At 42.2% G+C, this 18,506-nt stretch overlaps 1 protein-coding gene and 1 long non-coding RNA gene across 2 annotated transcripts in view; both read right to left on the reverse strand.

The window, feature by feature from the left end:
• LOC130387250 (piezo-type mechanosensitive ion channel component 2) overlaps window positions 1–6,530 on the reverse strand; it is an 82,427-nt gene extending 75,897 nt beyond the window's left edge. Inside the window, exon 1 of the mRNA XM_056596269.1 lies at window positions 5,825–6,530. Within this exon, the coding sequence (XP_056452244.1) occupies window positions 5,825–5,888 (64 nt within the window). The 5' untranslated portion in view covers window positions 5,889–6,530. The remainder of the gene's footprint in view (window positions 1–5,824) is intronic.
• A 1,519-nt stretch (window positions 6,531–8,049) lies between these two features.
• LOC130387376 (uncharacterized) lies at window positions 8,050–14,917 on the reverse strand. The gene is made up of 4 exons (XR_008896295.1): window positions 14,848–14,917; window positions 14,356–14,480; window positions 9,116–9,184; window positions 8,050–8,088 (listed from the first exon to the last, which is right to left on the reverse strand). It is a non-coding gene; the product is annotated as an uncharacterized LOC130387376 (long non-coding RNA).
• Window positions 14,918–18,506: the final 3,589 nt, after the last annotated feature.

Consider the following 18,506-nt stretch of genomic DNA (forward strand, 5'->3'; position numbering starts at 1 on the left):
GTTATATACTTCCATCTCGCCCCTAAAACTTCTTGCGATACCACTCTCACCTACCAGGATGATTGTGATGAATAATTATGATAATTGTTGGTTACAATAAAGATTTAGAAAAATAAATCAACAAAACATATAATGGAAGACAAACTGTTCACAATCTGATGCCGCCCGTTTCAGAATTACTCATCAAAGTATGACAAGTCAAAGGCCTCCTACACACATTTGAACAAAGGTCATGAGGTCAGAAGGAGGTCGACACTGAGAGTCCACCAGCGACTTCACGGAGATGTGGACACACACACGGCCGGTCCTCACACACGTCCCAGGGCACACTCACACTAGGCCATCTGTACCATGCCCGAGTACGTCTGCCCCCTAGATCGTTTGGCCAGTGTGAGCACGCCATCCGTACTCAAGTACAGTTCAATTCCGTGGCCTCAGTAAACTTCGGTGAGGTCTGCTCGGGCCACAGTACAGATGCTAATGAGCCGACACGCGCACACACACGGATACGCAATCTTTATGTACAAGAGACCACCGTACTCAGGCCCAGTTGAGATTGCCTAGCGTGAGCACAGGCCAGCAGCAGAGTGTGTGTGTGTGTGTGTGTGGGGGGGGGGGGGGGGTAATCGTACTTGAGTACGGTACAGGGCAACTTTGCCTAGTGTGAGTGCGCCCTAACTGTGGCCGCATGAACAGAAACATTCCCCACGCGGCCAAACGCCTGAACGAGCGCCTCAATCCGTCCCGGCACCAGCTAGTCTTGAACTGCCGTAAAAAATGTACCCATAAACTGTTGAAAAGGACGCTTTTATTTATCTTGGGACGGTCAATAGAGCTATTCATTGACCTCTGACTAACCGACCCCTCCTTTGAATGCCTGGAAGTAGAAGCTCCCGATCCGGCCGTTGGCGGGCTTCAAAGGCTCGAGATACCTGCAAGGAGGTCGACTATAACACTCAGTCTTAGTCAGGGGAAGGCTTGAGAAAGTTGAGAAAAACACATCTGTGTACAGTTAATCTGTCAAAGGTCAAAGCAACTGCATGAGACAGAATGTGCATTGACCGAACGTGCTCTTCACTTCTCATTTCTTTTCTTTTTTTTAGTTGGCTAGGTTTCAAGAGTCGTCGCGTCTGCTAGGTGAGAGGTTGTTATTATAACCCCAACTCCCATCAGGAAAGTCTCCCAGGCCACACCAAAAAAAGGGGAGAAGGAAGGGTGTGTGTGTGTGTGTGTGTGTGTGTGTGTGTGTGTGTGTGTGTGTGTGTGTGTGTGTGTGTGTGTGTGTGTGTGTGTGTGTGTGTGTGTGTGTGTGTGTGTGTGTGTGTGTGTGCGCGCGCGCGCGTGCGTGCGTGCGTGCGTGCGTGTGTGTGTGTGCGTGCGAGTGTGTGCGTGTGCGCGCGTGCAATAACTCTGGTTGCAATCTGCAATATGTATCACTTTCTAGCGTCAACCTTTCTTTTATGTATGAATAAAGCAGCGTTGAAGCCTCTCCACATTGTGTCAGCAGTGCGGTTCGCTGGGCAGCAGGACTCGGTTATTTCATCTGTATGGAGTTCCTGCAGCCAAAGAGCCTTTTGTTTGCTGGTCCATCCGATTGTTGCCCCCGCTGCTACCACTACAAGACACTGAGCCGTATGTCTGGCTGAACAGCCCTGGGGTGTGACTCACCGGCTCCCTTTTGTTAAACAAAAAACATGAACTTCCCTTGTTTCTCCCAAATCTGATTACGCCCCGCAATCCTTCTTTCACAAGCGTATCTTTGTCTTTGGTCCCACTCTTGTCTCTCCTTCGCACTGTGGAAAGCCATTCTCAAAGAGAACAGGGTAAACGACCCTGAGAATATATAAAGGCCTCCAGCTGATTTAGAGACCAGGCTAGGGAATGTCATGTCGTCAGATAAGGGAGTCGGTAACCCTCCGGTCTGACCAGGCGCCAACAGATACAAAAGGAATCTCCACTCCTACACCTTTAAATATTGCATTTCTGCCTGAAACCTAACAAAAGTCTGCTTTTCTCTGGAACTTTCTCAGAGAAGGGTGTGGTGGATTCTTCAAATGTAAGTCTGTTCAGCATTTTACCTGACAAATTGATAGAATCCCGGAGAAAATCATGATTTAGCATTTGGCATAGAATATATACCCAAACTACCAAAATGGCAATAGGTTAGTATGTGAAATTACTAACCTTTATAATTATGAGACCTTTTTTGTTAAATGGTAGACCAAAGCATGATAGAGAATATATATATATATATATATATATATATATATATACATTTTTCTATAGCTATTCTATAGAAATACAATAGCACAGTAGTAGTCGATTCACTGTTATTGCACTTTACTGTCTTTGACAACCCTGTGTATGTGCACAACAAATTCCCTCTTGGCCATCTACATATATGCCACTGACCTACCCTATAAGCATAGGAACCGGCAGCGTACTGCCAGTAACAGGCTTCGGGATCACAATAGTGTATCATGGGGAGATCAGGTCATGCCCACACTAAGACCAGAGATCAGCGATACCAAAAAGGCTGCTATCTTCTATTGGCAATGAAACACCAGTGAGGGGCAGTAATGACAGCATTCTAGAAGCAGGGACTTCGCCAAGACCCCGATAATACCTAAGAACGTGAGGACCTGTGACATACAAGCAGAGAGCTTATATGCCTGTGTGCACGTGTGTGTGTGATGTGCACACGTGTGTGTGCATGTGTGTTTGTGTGTGTCTGTGCGTGTGTGTGCGTGTGTGTGTGTGTTTACGTGTGTGTGTGTGTGTGTGTGTGTGTGTGTGTGTGTGTGTGTGTGTGTGTGTGTGTGTGTGTGTGTGTGTGTGTGTGTGTGTGTGTGTTTACACGTGTGGGTGTGTGTGTGTGTGTGTGTGTGTGGGTGTGTTTACAGATGTGCATGAGTCTTTGCGATGTGTACGTGTGTGCGTGTTCATACGTGTGTGTGTGTGTGTGTGTGTGTGTGTGTGTGTGTGTGTGTCAGGAGGTCTGTGTACACAGGTACTGCAGGCTGGCCGGTATCTTTCAATAGAGGTGATGTCAGATTAGCAACAGGAAGCTGAGACGATGTAACGTCAGCAGACAGACTCTTTCAGTGTGACACTTCACACGAGAGAGAAAAAAAAATACGGACAACAAGAGCAAATATTGTTGCGGCAAGTGGACATGCACGGTACAATAAGGCAGGGCCCTGGTGGAGTCAAATAACATGCATTGATGTTTCCACTGTGACTACTCAGCCACCACGGGCAACATACATGAAAGAGGAAAACGGGGAGAAAGCAAGTCATTTACAGCTAATGAAAATAAAAACGTGTCACAAATAAATGTGTCCCGGACTTGGAAATCGATGCAGCACGGGAGCTAATATAAACTTGTTGAGCTAAATCACATTCCTCTTAATTAAGGATTAGTTCAAGCAGTCGCCAAACTAAACCCACGCTTGCTTCTATGTCTGTACTATCTGTGTGCTTTGTATTACAGCGCTGAAAAAAAACTAACAATAGTGTTGTAAATGAGGATCAATACTGGACTGATAACAGCCCTCTCTGCATCTCCGTTTGAGATGTGGGGCACGGTCAGAGAGCCAAGACCAGCCCAGGCTGCTGCAGCACCGCAGACAGGAGACACTGTGTTGGAAGGTGAGGGAGAGCATATCTACTGTAAGACTTGTGACCTCTTCCACCCGCCTCGCTCCTCCCCTCTGTTCCCAGAGCCTCGTCCTGTCTGCGACCACCCTGCGCCTGCGCGCTGCGACCGTGGCTGGGCGAGTGCTCATTTGCACTTTGAAAAAACATAAAATATTAAAAGGTATGTTTACGATAACGGGAAAGCAATTTCTTCCTCTCCTCCTCACAACCGCATTATTAATTCATACTGTTAAAACTACTTTCCACGAATTAATGGAGACAATGCATGGGCCCTACAATTGCTTTTGGAAATAAAGCGGGCGTCCACTGACAAGTGATGCATTATTGCCGTGCTGAGTGCGGCTTATCTATAGAGAGCAGCACCGTGGATGCTGTTGGCTTTAAAAAGTACTTCAACCACACAAGTCACCACAAATTACAGACTCCCAGATACCCCTGTGAAAACCTCACCACTGATTATACGTTAATTCTTATCACTTGTGGCCTGCCACAGAATATCCTATATACCCAGACGTCAATCCCCTTTAACAGCATGCATTCTTCAGGGCTCTCCACCAGTTGAACCGTAAAGCCCTCTTCAAAAAACTTCCCTGATACCAAACTACGGTTAGAGTAAATGACGCCTAAAATTGACACTGGAGGAGTCGTGGGGGAGAATACTTGAGTCCGGTAAAAACCACTGACTGGTTATCCCAAACACTCTGTGACAGACTGCAAGCCTGAGTGTATAGGAGCCGTCTGCCAAAGGCCATACAGGAAAGGAGGTATTCACGGAAAGGAAATGTATGACACTGCAACACCAGCAATGATCTGAGATTGTCAGATATTGTTTTGATCAACATATGCAACTAGAAAATGCATTTCCAGCAGTAAATGCGGTGAGTGCTGTAGTGCAAAGTGAGGTTGAAAATATGTTTTAATTAAGCCACATAGATAAAGTGACAGCTGAATGAAAAGCACAAGGCATTGCTAAAAATGCAGAAATGTAAAATGAATTGAACTGAAGAATCTGAAAGGTAAAATGTATTGCCCTGCACTGCTGGATTGTGTGTGTGTGTGTGTGTGTGTGTGTGTGTGTGTGTGTGTGTGTGTGTGTGTGTGTGTGTGTGTGTGTGTGTGTGTGTGTGTGTGTGTGTGTGTGTGTGTGTGTGTGTGTGTGTGTGTGTGTGTGTGTGTGTGTGTGTGTGTGAATAGCGAGCTGGTGCGTGATTAAAAATAGCCCAATAGAGCGGGAAAAACCGCCCAATCTGGCAACACTGCCTGAACGTCCTCCAAAGGTAGCCCAATCTGGCAACACTGGTGAAGACCTCAAGTACCAGAGCTCTGCCGTCCTCCCGTTGACTCCCGTGTTAAAAAATATATCGTATTTTAAAAGTAGAATATCTTAAAAAATATAACATATTTAAAAAATCTGAAAAGATTTTCTGAACTATTGTGAACATTATAAAATTGGAATGGGGTCTCTAGGTGAAAGATTTAGGAAGTAGAGGTCCCAAAGTTTGTAGAGAATAATAAAGAGGAAAGAAAGAAAGAATACAACTTATGAAGAACAATTAGACGCTGCATGCAGCACTCACCTAATAACTACATTTACTAAATTACTAAACTGGCTTCGGTGACATCAAGGCAAACTCCGCAGAACTTTTGATGTCATCTTAGTCCACATTTATGGAAGCACAAAGCTTAAATCAAATTGATGCCATGCCCATGAGCAGGGCATTCTTTACTTTTTATTATGGGCTCCAATCAACTTATTTTAAAATAGATAAGTCTATTTTCCTATATTTTCACTCTTAACATTATACAACCGTATAATAAACCATAAGCTTATTTGTTTAAACATGAACATGATTCAACAGAAATAGGAGGGCAATTGCTTAAATAAACTTGGAGGTAAAAGGTAAATAAAACTGAAAATCTGAGCACAAGGCAGAAAGTAGGCCTACATCAAATATGACAGACATGACAGGACTACTGTAAATATATAGCCACAAAAGAGTTTTGTTTTTTCCTTCTTTCCCTAATATAGTAACCCTGATTCAAACTGAAACTACAAGCTAAACCATAATCCCGTACAGTTCAACGCAAACGCATGCAAACGTCAATCCATCATATGGAAATAGCCAAGGTTACTCCAAATAGAGCCGCCAGGCTACAAACTCACCGGTAGCCAGACATATTGGAAGAAGTAATCTGAAGATCAATCCACACGCCACCTCAGACGCCATCGCTTTTGGAACCCTGTCCTGAAACCCAGGTAATAGCAGTGATGGCTTGCTTTACGACGGCTCGTCGTTAGACATGTCAGGGTCCAGCGGTACCTGGTCCAGTCCCGGCGGGCATCGAACAGGTGCGTTCCTTGTCCTCCAAAAGAAAGTTCCATACGGCCCTGGCGTCCCGCCGGTCGTCTCGAGACAGCTTCTGTGGCTCAATCACAAACACCCTGACACCGCTTCGGTCATTAATGTTAGTCTCGCCGGGTATTTAGCCGGTTTGCAGACCGGGGACACCGTCATGTCTTCGGATTAGGATAGTGAAAAGTAGCGGGTCTTCACGGCGTGTCGGGCAGATCAACACAGAGCTGATGTCACAGGTGCGCTTGCGACGGGTCTCGTATGACGGGAAATATGCCCGGGATGGGACCAACAACTTCTCGAGCCCATTGGCTTATCTTTTCAGGTGGGGAAAAAACGGGAGTAAGGAAGCCATGAGAGCAAACATACCGCATGTATCGCCGTGTTTCATTAAACGTTGTGGGCCAATAGATAAGTCCACCCCCTCCTCGCTCCAGCCTCGCTCTCTCTCTCTCCTGGCCCGTGCCCCGTTGGTGAAGTCTGACTTTATGACTTCTGGCGGAGAGCGCGCTCTCCAGCAGAACTCCACAGGGCGGTCCTGTGAATGACGTTTGATCCAGCCTCTCAGAAGTTTAGATTGGGTTAACGGTCTTTCCTCCTTTATAATTGGAAGAAAGAGGCGGGACTTCACGATTAAAGCAAATTCCGCATATTACAACTATTTAACCTGACTGCTTTTATAATTTTGGGAAGAGCTCCAACATAGCTCTCCAGCGCCGAATGTGGTTATTGGATAGGATATAAAGACATATAGGCCTAGTTGTAGTCCTAGCGTGCTGCGTGTATATAATGAGCTGGTCATATGCTCGACCACAGTTGCTCAGTCCATGGTAATGCATTGGCGCCGAACCGGTGAAAGATACCGAGTAGTTTGTAAAGACGCCGATATTGGGCTGTGGATGCCATCCAGTGGGAGATAGGACAATAAGATATTTTATAGGCCATTATTATTAAGTGTACATTTATTTTGGACACAAAGTGACTCGCTACGCATTGTTCTGTTCAACAAGAAAAAATTAAAAGTTTCAAAGCCTTGTAAAATATGGAAGATGTGTATATTTCGAGTTTTATTTGCATGGCTGATACCAATACCTAAACAAATTTTACTTTTGCATTTTCACAACTGATCTTGTAAAAAGAAAAAATGCAATTTCTAGAAATAATCTCCCTTGGAACCCAGTTGCATTATTTAAGGCAAACAACTTTACACTGCATATTCCCAAATTGATGTAGATGTAGCATGTTAATCGGTTGATCACTTTATTTTGTGTACGCCAAAAATTACGCTAAATAATTAAAGACTAAAATATTGTCAAAGGTGGAATTTACTCTCCATGTTATTGTAAAATTACACTTTTTGTAATTGAGTAAGCCTAATATAAAAATAATAAATTGCTCAGACACCTTTACATGTTGAAATACTATGTGGCTGGCAGATTTTGATGCCATCACTCATAATTGATGATCAGAGGAAATATGTTTGCAGAAGTATAAGGGTCACTCAGATTGGTCATCCTTTAACCGAATAGGAGGGTTTTAAGGAGGGTAATCGGAATTTCCAAAAGCACATTCCAAGACACGATCTTGGTATTTCCTCAACAAAGATTCTAAGATAAAAAAAGCAACCATTTGTTCATATAATCATGAACGAGCACCAAGATGTGTGTGACATCAACTCCCCTGCGGTCATACTTTAGTCATACTTGCCTACTACAATACCACAATATTTGCTACCTTGTGTTTGTTGTCTTATTGAGTGTACAATTTGCCAAACCATACCATGTGGTCATGGCAACGCCTTGTTATCTGCTAGTTAACAGTTGCACTGTGTGAATAATAGGCTCTTAGGGTTTTGGCCCCCTAGTGTTTTCATCGGTCAAACGAGACAACCACAGCATCAGCAGAGCTCGACTTAAGGATCTGTTATTAATATTTCAACAAACATCCATAAAACAAACCGCATGGGGATGAAGAGGCTTGGTACTGTGTCCCAAACCCATCTTACTTAGCCTACTTGTTGTCCTTACTAGAAGATGCTGTTTGAGTTTCACAACGCCATATTGCCATCACTGCCCTTAAAGAACAACAACAATAAAAAAAATATCCATCATGAGTTATTGGCATGAGTTGATATGTTTAATGACCTTATTGACAAGGAAATGATACACACTCTGGCTTTTCCTTCCAAAGTGCATTAGTCCTCTCTGACGAGAGGAAAAGGAGGTGCTCTGGGGTTAAGGGCCTGCTAAATGACCCCATACCCATGGAAACACAGATCACTTAAACGAGACAAGACAAACAACATTAAGAAAAATCAGTATACTTAAGATGAATCTTCAGTTTGAATCTTCAGTTTAGCTGCTGACAGGGATACAGTCAGTGCATGATTGGAAAACAAACAAACCAACCAAATGCCATCCCTGGAGACAACTGGGATTTGAGAAATCATGGACAATGGCGATGTCGCCAGCCAACACACTGCTGTAAGAATTTTTTTCTTGGAAACCATGAGGGTGGTTGATTTTCAGAATTTAAAGACATGCTTATGGAGTTACGCAACTGAGAGAGAGCAGTAGGGAGGTGGAGAGAGCGGTCAAGGGAGAGAGAGAGAGAGAGAAAGAGAGAGGGGGGGCATATCGAGAGAGGTAGAGAGGGAGATTGAGGGGTCAATCTCCCTCTCTCTATCTACAGAAAGAGATTGAGGTACAGAAAGAGATTGAGGAAGCAAGAGGCATAGAAATCGAGATAAAGAGAGAGAGAGGGAAAGAGATGGACGGAGTGAGAGAGGGAGAGAGATGGAGAGAGGGAGAGAGAGCGAGTCCCCATGGGGCCGGCGTGGCAGCCAGCTAATCAATAGTCAACTAGTAGAGAAAAGAAAATGTCTGCCTTTGATTTGTTTGTGCCTTTTGAAGTCCTGACGACCAGCCGAGCTAATCCCAGGAATAAATGGGTATCTTAAGCAACCATTTGTCTTTTCATTCATTATTCATCAAATTCCACGGCGCTGGGGGGCAAGAGGTATTGATAGGTTCCTGAAGCAAATGGACAGGAAAGCTTGGTCGTAGACAGCATGGAGAGAGGGTAGATGTTTGGACGGATACCTGTTCATTTGGTTCACCATCTGCCTGCTGTTTGTTTCCGTCTTGGATAGCATATTCAGGATCGTCACCCTAGAAGAATCAATGACAACAAACGTGATGTGAGATACTGGAGCCTAATACTTACCACACACAAAATGCTTAAGCATAGCGGTGTATGTTTTCATAAAGACACTGAGTGGTTACACAGTGGAAAACACTACCTGTGCAACGCTTGGTGTTAATAATTCAGATTTAATAATAAATTATGACAAAGAGGCTGAGTTTAGTAAGTCAAATTCACAGACTGCTCTTTTGTGTATTTCGGCAGTAGCTCTGACTTCTAAATTACACTTTTGGGTGTTTTGTAAACCAAATCAAATAGTCTTTAATGTTGGGCTTTGTCAACCATTAAACAAAACGATACAGAATTAATCATGATTGTAGCAGGCGTGTCATCATTAGTAAACCTGAATAGAGATCATTGATGTTAAAAAAAATTATCCTAGAAAACTGCTAATCTGTAGTGAAAATGCATGCCCAGTTTTGTCGAAAGTGTATTCATAACTATCAACTGCATGACACAAGGTTGTTGTTTGTACCAATGTCATATGTCATCAGGACGTTTTAACAGGAGATGTGTTCCAGTAGTTGACGCCTCCAGCGCCATGTTTATATTGACCAAACATATACCAAGACTTTAGATGCACTGTCCATCACAATATCTTCCTCCTTGGGAATGAGTGTATGTGGATGAACATGCTCTGCTCTCCTCTCTCTCTTCTCTACGGTCGTCCTCTCCATTGTACTTTGAGGACCACGGCTTCAGCCCGTCTTGTAACTATTCTCATGCCCAGTCTCTTGATAAGCGTCTATTCAATGCTTGTTTGGTTTCAGAATGAAACCATTTCAACATTCACAATCATTCAGAACCTCAAATGCCACAGAAACTTGAGGCAATTTGCTCTTAAAGTAAAGGATAGAAAATAAAACGCATTAGAAATGCTCTTTGGATTAAACTGACTAACCCTAAAACTCTTTGAGTGCCTCAGTGCCAACTCACAACTGTTGAAATAATATTAACATTGTATATTTTAATAAATTGAAAAAAATAAAGAAAAAGAAAAATGTCTACAAAATGTAGCTCCGGATATGGTTTAAGTCTTTAAAAAAGGGGTGCAAAATAAGTTTGGGATATACTGATATGGGGCAAACCCTATTCTACCAGGAGCACACAATCAAAGGAATGACATGTTTCCCCTAGTTTACCCTATATAACTCAACAGCATGTACATAGTGAAAACAACATGTGTAAATTACATTAGGGTCTAGATGGGCTCAGCATGGATCTCCACTGAAATCCACACCATCCATGTTCAATATTGACATGCGTGCACTTTCTGGAGCCTTCTGGAAATGATTAAACATAACAAAATACAAAACAATCATAATTTGAAGTGTACTTCAGTTACCGATATACAGACACACTGAAGTTAAATAATAAATGTGAGTCATCTGGCTGGATAGGAGAAATTAGAGAGATTTAAGAAATAATAAATGTAATCACTGCTAAACAAAAGTGAAAAGATAATATATTGCCTGACGATGCCAAGTCTGTTAACCGCGATCAGCGAATTGTACTATTATAGCATTAGCATTCTGAACAAGTTCTGGTTAATGCACCGATTCAGGATGTTTATCTTCTCAGGAAGTGATGTCATCTAGACAGCTATCGTACACATTCCGTCTCGGTGATCGCGTTCACGATCCATTACGCACTGACGGGGAGCAGCAGGGTGATAGCGGTTTGACTATACCTTTCAAATGTGCCGGCGTGCATTATTTAAGGGGTCGTAGAGAGCTCCCTGAACACTGTGGGGAGTAGATTTTGGCTTTTAACAGGAGAGAAAGAGAGGGGTCAGCGGCCACTCACTGACCCCCCATAACAGCGTTGTAGCCTACAGCAGTTCACGAAAATATCGGACGTGTTTCAGTTGAGCTGACAAGTTGCTGTCTATTCACCTTCGGTACAAGACTTCACTTGCCAAATTGTTGATGGGTTCTTATTCTTCGGAGAAAAAATAAAAACATATTTTTAAAAACATATTTTCTTTAAATTGTTGATGTGTCTGTATTGGACATTATTAAGTCCAATACAGACTTGATACATAAATAATGAGTATTATTTGTATACAGTTTACAAATGCATTCTCATTTAATAATTACGTAGAGGAAACATATAGGCCTACCACAGAATAATCCATAGAAGGTCTCATACCTTTCTGGTAATATATTACATAATATATGGCACTTGAATAAGTGTGTGCCATCCCATCAGATAAGTCCCACACAAGTATTCATTGGTTGACTAATGCATGTTTGATTTGATTACGTTTTCATCATAATACAGGACTGCCTGCGTTAGCAAGATATTCCCCTTGATTACTGTTTAATTTCATCCGGAAATTAGATTTGTGGATGGCTTTTTCAAAACTTATTTGCAGAGTCTACAGAATGTAGGGCTATTGTTTCAATAAGATTATTAAAGAAAATGCAGGCTGTCTCCATTGCCTGTGGTGGCTCAAACCATGGGCGCCGTTAGGCCTTGGCAACCTGGATGTTTTATGAATAGCCCCAGATCTTTTCCAATACAATATATTATATCGCGTGTCATTCAAAGCAGAAGTTTTACTTCACACATCTTGGCATGCGCAAATTCTGTGTGAGCGCGAAAGAGAAACAAGGGATCGCGCGAGAAAAGTCCGCGCTGAATGTGCTTGAATCCTAGCGACGCCCCTGGACCAAGCGCCAAGCACTAAAATACACGGGAAGCAACGCTAGAGGGCACCGTCCAACACACACAGAACCTTAACTATTAATGCGGATTATTTAGGCCTATGTCGCAGTCATTGTTGTAGGGAAACACTGAGGTGCTCAAACCGTTAAGAAACCACAGGCCAAACTACATTAAGTAAGTTCTTGCGGGCATAAATAAAATACACCGATAATAAAGCCGTTACTGTTAATGTGGTGCGTTTAAATATTTTCGTGTGTCAGTAGTAGGCCTACTGAAGAAAGCTATATATTGATCAGAAAAGAGAAGATACACAATCTGTCCTTGCGTGACGTTGCAAGGTTAATCAATATGAATTAACAGCTTGGCTGTATTATGTTATAGTGAGCGACCATCCACCCATTGGACACATGTGTACCACGTGACTGTTTATTATGCAATATGACATGCACCAGTCTCATGAGACCTGCCCGCTATTCAAGGTTGCGTTTTGCAATGAAAAGAAAGTGAACTTGCGAGATCAGGAAGGTCTCTCGAGGATATGCCTAAAGACTCATAATTAACTGTTTGAGATACACATGTTTCCCCCCTACTCTGACACTAAAAGGCATTTTGATTGGCCATCTGGATGTTTGCCTTTTTTGTCCTCAGTTGGCATGTATTTGGCTCCCTCTACTGGCAGTTCTTTAGGTTTGAGTCTTCAGGTCACCATCCTCACGCTCCATAATCTCAAAACGATGTCCCTCTAACATTCCCATCTTGATGTCCATCTAACATTCCCACATTTACATATTGATAACATTTACTTGACACAGTTAATTGATGCTATTGCTGCTATATTTTTGCCATTTCTCTTTAAGAGGTTTTACAAAGATCTTTGTCGATGAATTTTAGATTATGGACTGTCTCTTTGCTTTGTATGTATAACCGTTGCTTTGTACAGTGTCTAATGCCACAAACTATATAAATAAAGTTGATAATATAATAGATATAGAGAATAGAGGACCATAAAAAATAATGAGACAAGCAAAAATAGAGAAAAAGTTGGAGAGAACAAAAATTCCCCCCTAAAAAGGTGAGAGAAAAGGACTTCCGGTGGACATAAGATGGAGCAGTCACAAGTCCAACACGCTGCGTATTTTATATTGATAGATAATTGATTAGCCAAAACTTTTTATTATTTCGACTGCATAGCGAGGCAATTTTTCATACTGGAAAACTACACATAATGGCGACTTAAAGTCAGAAGAAAGCATCCAAACCTGCAGCTCAAAGTTTAGCTAGCCCTGCACTCAGACAAACGCTCATGGGTGAATGCTAGCGCTGCCACGGCTGCCACCCGACCATCAACCCCAACGATACCTCCAGCAGAGCAACCAACGGAGAGCGCTCTCCTACAGCTGATAAAATCCGAGATGGGCATCTCTCGTAAACAACTTGTTGATATAATCAAGAAGGAGATGGCTAGTCTCCACGCTGAGATTAAAGAAGACCTGGAAGCCCTTCGGCAGGACACTAAAGCTGATATTGCCTCTCTAAAAACGGAATTCCGGGCCGAGATGACATCGCTGCGCTCAGCGCAGACCGAGACGGCCACCACTATACGGGATTTCGCGGGCGCTCTAAGCCGTCACGATGCTAGCACAACCGGGCTGGATAAAACCCATGGGCGTCAGTTTGGTTTGAAATGTGCTGGGGACAAAGAAGCATTCGGAAGTACATTTTCAGAAGTGCTGGGTATAATGAGGATGCACTCTTTTTTTCTCTCTTTAGTGCCGCTGTTGTGCCGAAAAGTGATCAGTAGGTCCTATCACATTAATTAGATTAGGGTTCAAACTAACACTATAACATTCATGTGGACTATGTGGGGTAGATAAGAACAAATCCAGTCTCTTTTATCAGCTGTAATACGTTATAAAGCGAAAATATGACACATTGGAGTCCTTTTCCTCCTGCCAGAAAATGATCTCAAGCCCTCTCTTGGTACTGAAATGTTTTATTTGCCTTAAAATGAGTTGAGAACATTCATGAGCATCAAATTACATAGATTATATCCCATCCAGTGTCTATTACCAGCTGAAACACATTGACATGGGTAAATATAAGACATTTCAGTCGTTTCCTGATCTGAAGCCGAATCTTGGTACTGAAATGTTTTATATGCCTTAAAATTAGTTGAGAACATTCATGAGTATCAAATTATTACATAGATCATACCAAGATTGCCACTCAGCTACCCCTGCCAAGACACTTCACCATTTTGATCTTACCCCTGCTACAGCCCGTGCCAGCCATTTCCACTTCACTGCCCAGGATTTTCCAACAATAAATCAGTTTAACTTCATCCATTTTCATTGTCTGTGTTCTGCACTCAGCACAACCCCATAGCAGTCATGTTATTACAACAAACAAGCCAAAACAAACAAATGTTTTCATATTCAAACTATTTATCAGGGGATGAACACATTACCTTCATGACGAAAACACCAGTTACAACCATCCTTTTGAATGCTGTGCTTGATTGTGGCTTGCTGCCACTTTACATCCACCCAATGAGTCTTCTGATAGCGGTTCTGCCGCATCCTGAAGAACTGGCTGTAGTGATGGTTGAAAGATTCAAAACTTATTTTATCGTGATTGAAATTTCAATTCAATGAGGGCCTACTTTGCTACAAACAAACACAAAAACGATGTTACATTACATCATTATTAATGTTAAATAAAAAATAATACAAAATTGCAAGTGATTCACAATTCTTTTTGTAAACGCCTGAAATGTCTTATATTTGCTCATGTGAAGGTGTTTCAGCTGGTAATATACACTGGATGGGATAATCTATGTAATGTGATACTCATGAAGGTTATCAACTCATTTTAAGGCATATAAAACATTTCAGTACAAAGAGAGGACTTGAGATCATTTTCTGGCAGGAGGGAAACGACTGAAATGTCTTCAATTTACCCATGTTAAATTCCTCAACCGTCAAAGTCCTCTTCAAAACTCGCCATACTACCTAGTTTTCGAGTTTGAGGGGGAGCACAATACGGTAACGCCAGCAACCGGAAGGGGAGGAGTCGCGGCCAAATCGTCCGCTAAGCAATAGACGCTGTCCACTTCCGTTCAGCCAGACTACTACTACTACTTTAGGAGTGATACCAAAGACATCATAGGCAAAAAGTCCTTTTGCCTATGCGGTCAATTATACTTAGCAACGGTGCCGGAAGTTGTGAAGAGCCCATGCAAGTGAACGGAGCGTTCCACGGCATATAAAAAAAAAATATATATATATTTTACAAGTGGTGGGTACAGACCCAATACTGGACCGCTCCTCTAACACCAACTACAGTATACCAAAATCAGCTATAGGACGATTAATGCTTTTTTACAAATGTATAATATATCTGATCCCTGGCGCTCCTTGCATCCCAATTCTAAGCATTACTCATTTTTTTCCCCAGTACATAATTCCTACTCCTGCATTGATTACTTTTTAATTGATAAATACCCTAAGGACTGCAGATATGAGGGCATTGTCATCTCCGATCATGGGCCTGTGGTTCTACAAATATTTAAAGAAAGCTATGCGGCGCCCTTGGCATTTTAGTAATGTTCTGCTTGGGGATGAGTCGTTTGTTAAGTGTATTAATACGCAAATCGATATTTTCAAGCAAGGGGAAGCTAGGTCGAGAAAACCGCGTCTTAAAGGCACCCAGTGCAACTTTATGTAAACATTCAATGAAAAATAAACATTCAATTTCTAGTCTTTTTTACACGTAGTAAGTTTCAATAACTCCATACCATTACATATCGACATTCAAGGAGCAAAGATGAGACGTCGCTGTGTGGTGAGAACTGATAGAAAATCGTTAACAACAACAATCGCCGGTGGGGAGAAGCCATTTTCCCATTGACTGGAAGCCTGCTTTATTTATTGTAGGTTACAAAAAATAAAGAAAATGGCGGCATTGTTGTTGTTATCGATTTTCTATCAGTTCTCACCACACAACGACGTCTCATCTTTGCTGCTTGAATGTCGGTATGTAATGGTATGGAGTTATTGAAACTTACTACGTGTAAAAAAGACTAGAAATTGAATGTTTATTTTTTAAGCCTCGAAAGTTGCACTGGGTGCCTTTAAAGACCTCTCCGACCAAATTAAACAATTGGACTTAAAGAACTCAATTGCTCCTATGGGTGATTTTTTAAAGGAGAGATTGAGTCTGCAGACAGAATTTGACCTGCTACCCGCCATACAGAACAGCTCCTCCTCCAGTCTCGATCGAGCTTATACGAACATTCAGATAAGGCTGGCAGGTTTCTGGCTCAACAGGTTAGACAGTCCATGACCTCTACTCTGATTACAAACATCCGAAAACCTGATGGTCAGATTTCTAATGATCTAAGGAAATGAATGATGCATTTAAGAGGTTTTATTCATCTCTTTACACTTCTGAGGTGATATTTGACCCTTCTAAACTTGAACTCTTTTTTCAGAGCTTAAATCCAACTCAAGTTAATGCATTATTAATGGAGCAATTGGAAAAACCTATGTCTAAGGAAGAAATTAGATTATTACCAGTCTTATTGTCAGTTTTTGAGGAGTCCTTTGTTGAAGGCCACCTTCCACCAACCCTTTGTCAGGCTTCTATTTCAATTTTACTGAAAAAGAATAAGGGTGCCTGATTTTCCCACTTTTATTTGCTATAGCTATTGAGCCCCTTGCAATGGTAATACGCTCCTCTCCTGAGATTCGTGGCATAGTAAGAGGGGGTAAGGAACATAAAATGTCATTATATGCTGATGATTTGTTACTATATATAACTGATCCACAGAACACCTTGCCCCATATTATGGCGTTATAAGGCCACTTCAGTAGCATTTCCGTGCATAAGATTAATGTGTCGAAAAGTAAGCTTTTTCCTGTCAACTCTGCCGCAAAGTCCATCTCCCTTAATTCCTGTCCTTTTAAGGTGACATCTAACAACTTCACCTACCTAGGTGTGGTTGTTACGCGTGGCTATTCTAACCTTTTTAAGCTCATAGAGGACCTATTATACTACTTTTCTGGTCTTCATTTCTTATCAATGACTCCTATAGCTCCTATAGCCAACCTGACACGAACCACAGCACAAAAAACGATGTCGATTTTCGGGAAACTCTTCCTCTCATCTGGGCGCTTTCAGCATTCTCTGTCAACGCTCGGTTTCGTCCTTCTCCGCCCCCTAGCCCCCCTCCTGCCAACCCAACTCCGTTGTGATTGGTTACCTTCCTTGAAGCGCGCGCGCGGGCAGATTTGACCAGGCATATGGGGGCGTGGCAGGAGTGCCTCTACGACGTAGATGATTTCCCGGAAATGTGAACAAGTGAATCGCAAACGTTGTCCCGAGTGTTTAGCGCTCTGCACAGCCACCCCAGACTGTCAGCAGGGAATACTTCGAAATGCATGTACGTCATTATTTGACACTTTAGTATGGTTAAACATGACTTGACTTGACATCATTATAACAACGTTTATATAAAAGTCGAAAAAGCATAAAAAAAAAAGCAAAAAGTCGGTCATAAAAGTCGAAAAAGCATAATAGGTCCCCATTATTTTTGTTCCCCTTCTGGAGAGTTCTATATTTGCCTTCAATAAATGGTCCATGCTTCCTCCCTCATTAGCAGGAAGAATTAATCTAATTAAAATGAACATGTTGCCCAAATTTCTCTACCTTTTCCACACTGTACCAATCTTTATCAACAAGTCTTTCTTTTCACACCTAAACAAGATTATGTCTGACTTCATTTGGAATAAGAAGCCACCCCGTATCCGTAGGGAATTTTTGCAGAGGCCAAGATCAATGGGTGGTTTGACCTTACCACATTTCCAATTGTACTATTGGGCAAGCAACCTTAGAGGTATGGCATATTGGCTTAAAGATTACATCGATGATGGGACTCCTACTTGGGTTCAGATAGAGGACACTGCCTGCTTGCCATTGTCTCTCCCTGCTTTATTGTATTCTGCAATGCCTATCACTACAAGACACGTTTCCAGTGCCCCCTTGGTACGTCAGTCTTTAGTTATATGGGCTCAAGTCCGAGGGCACTTTGGTTTGCAGGCTGGCTCGCTCTGGGCCCCAATTGCGTCTAATCATCGATTTGCCCCTTCATTATATTATGACTTTTTCCTGGCTTGGCAAATGAAGGGTATTATTTGATTTAAAGATTTATACATAACAGGGGTTTTTGCTTCATTCGAACAGCTCAAAACTAAATTTGACCTACCGAATGCGATTTTTTTTTGTTATCTTCAGGTTAGGGACTGGGTACGTAACAACACAGGAAAAATTCCCTACAATCCCCAAACTATGGATACTCTTTTCCCAGCAGACCCAGAGCTCAGGGGCACAATATCCGTTATCTATAAAAACGTTCTTCTGTGCAGTCAGCGTCTTTGGATGCATTAAGAGTGGCGTGGCAGGCTGATCTGAATGTAAAATTGACAGATGTTGAGTGGTCAAATGTTTTTTTAAGAATACATTCTCCATCGATATGTGTCCAGTTTAAAGTAGCACACAGACTCCATCTCTCTAAAGCCAAAATCTCAAAAATCTATCCATCATGTGATAATTCATGCA

Source organism: Gadus chalcogrammus, chromosome 8, assembly GCF_026213295.1.
Source record: "Gadus chalcogrammus isolate NIFS_2021 chromosome 8, NIFS_Gcha_1.0, whole genome shotgun sequence".
In the NCBI taxonomy this organism is placed as follows: domain Eukaryota; kingdom Metazoa; phylum Chordata; class Actinopteri; order Gadiformes; family Gadidae; genus Gadus; species Gadus chalcogrammus.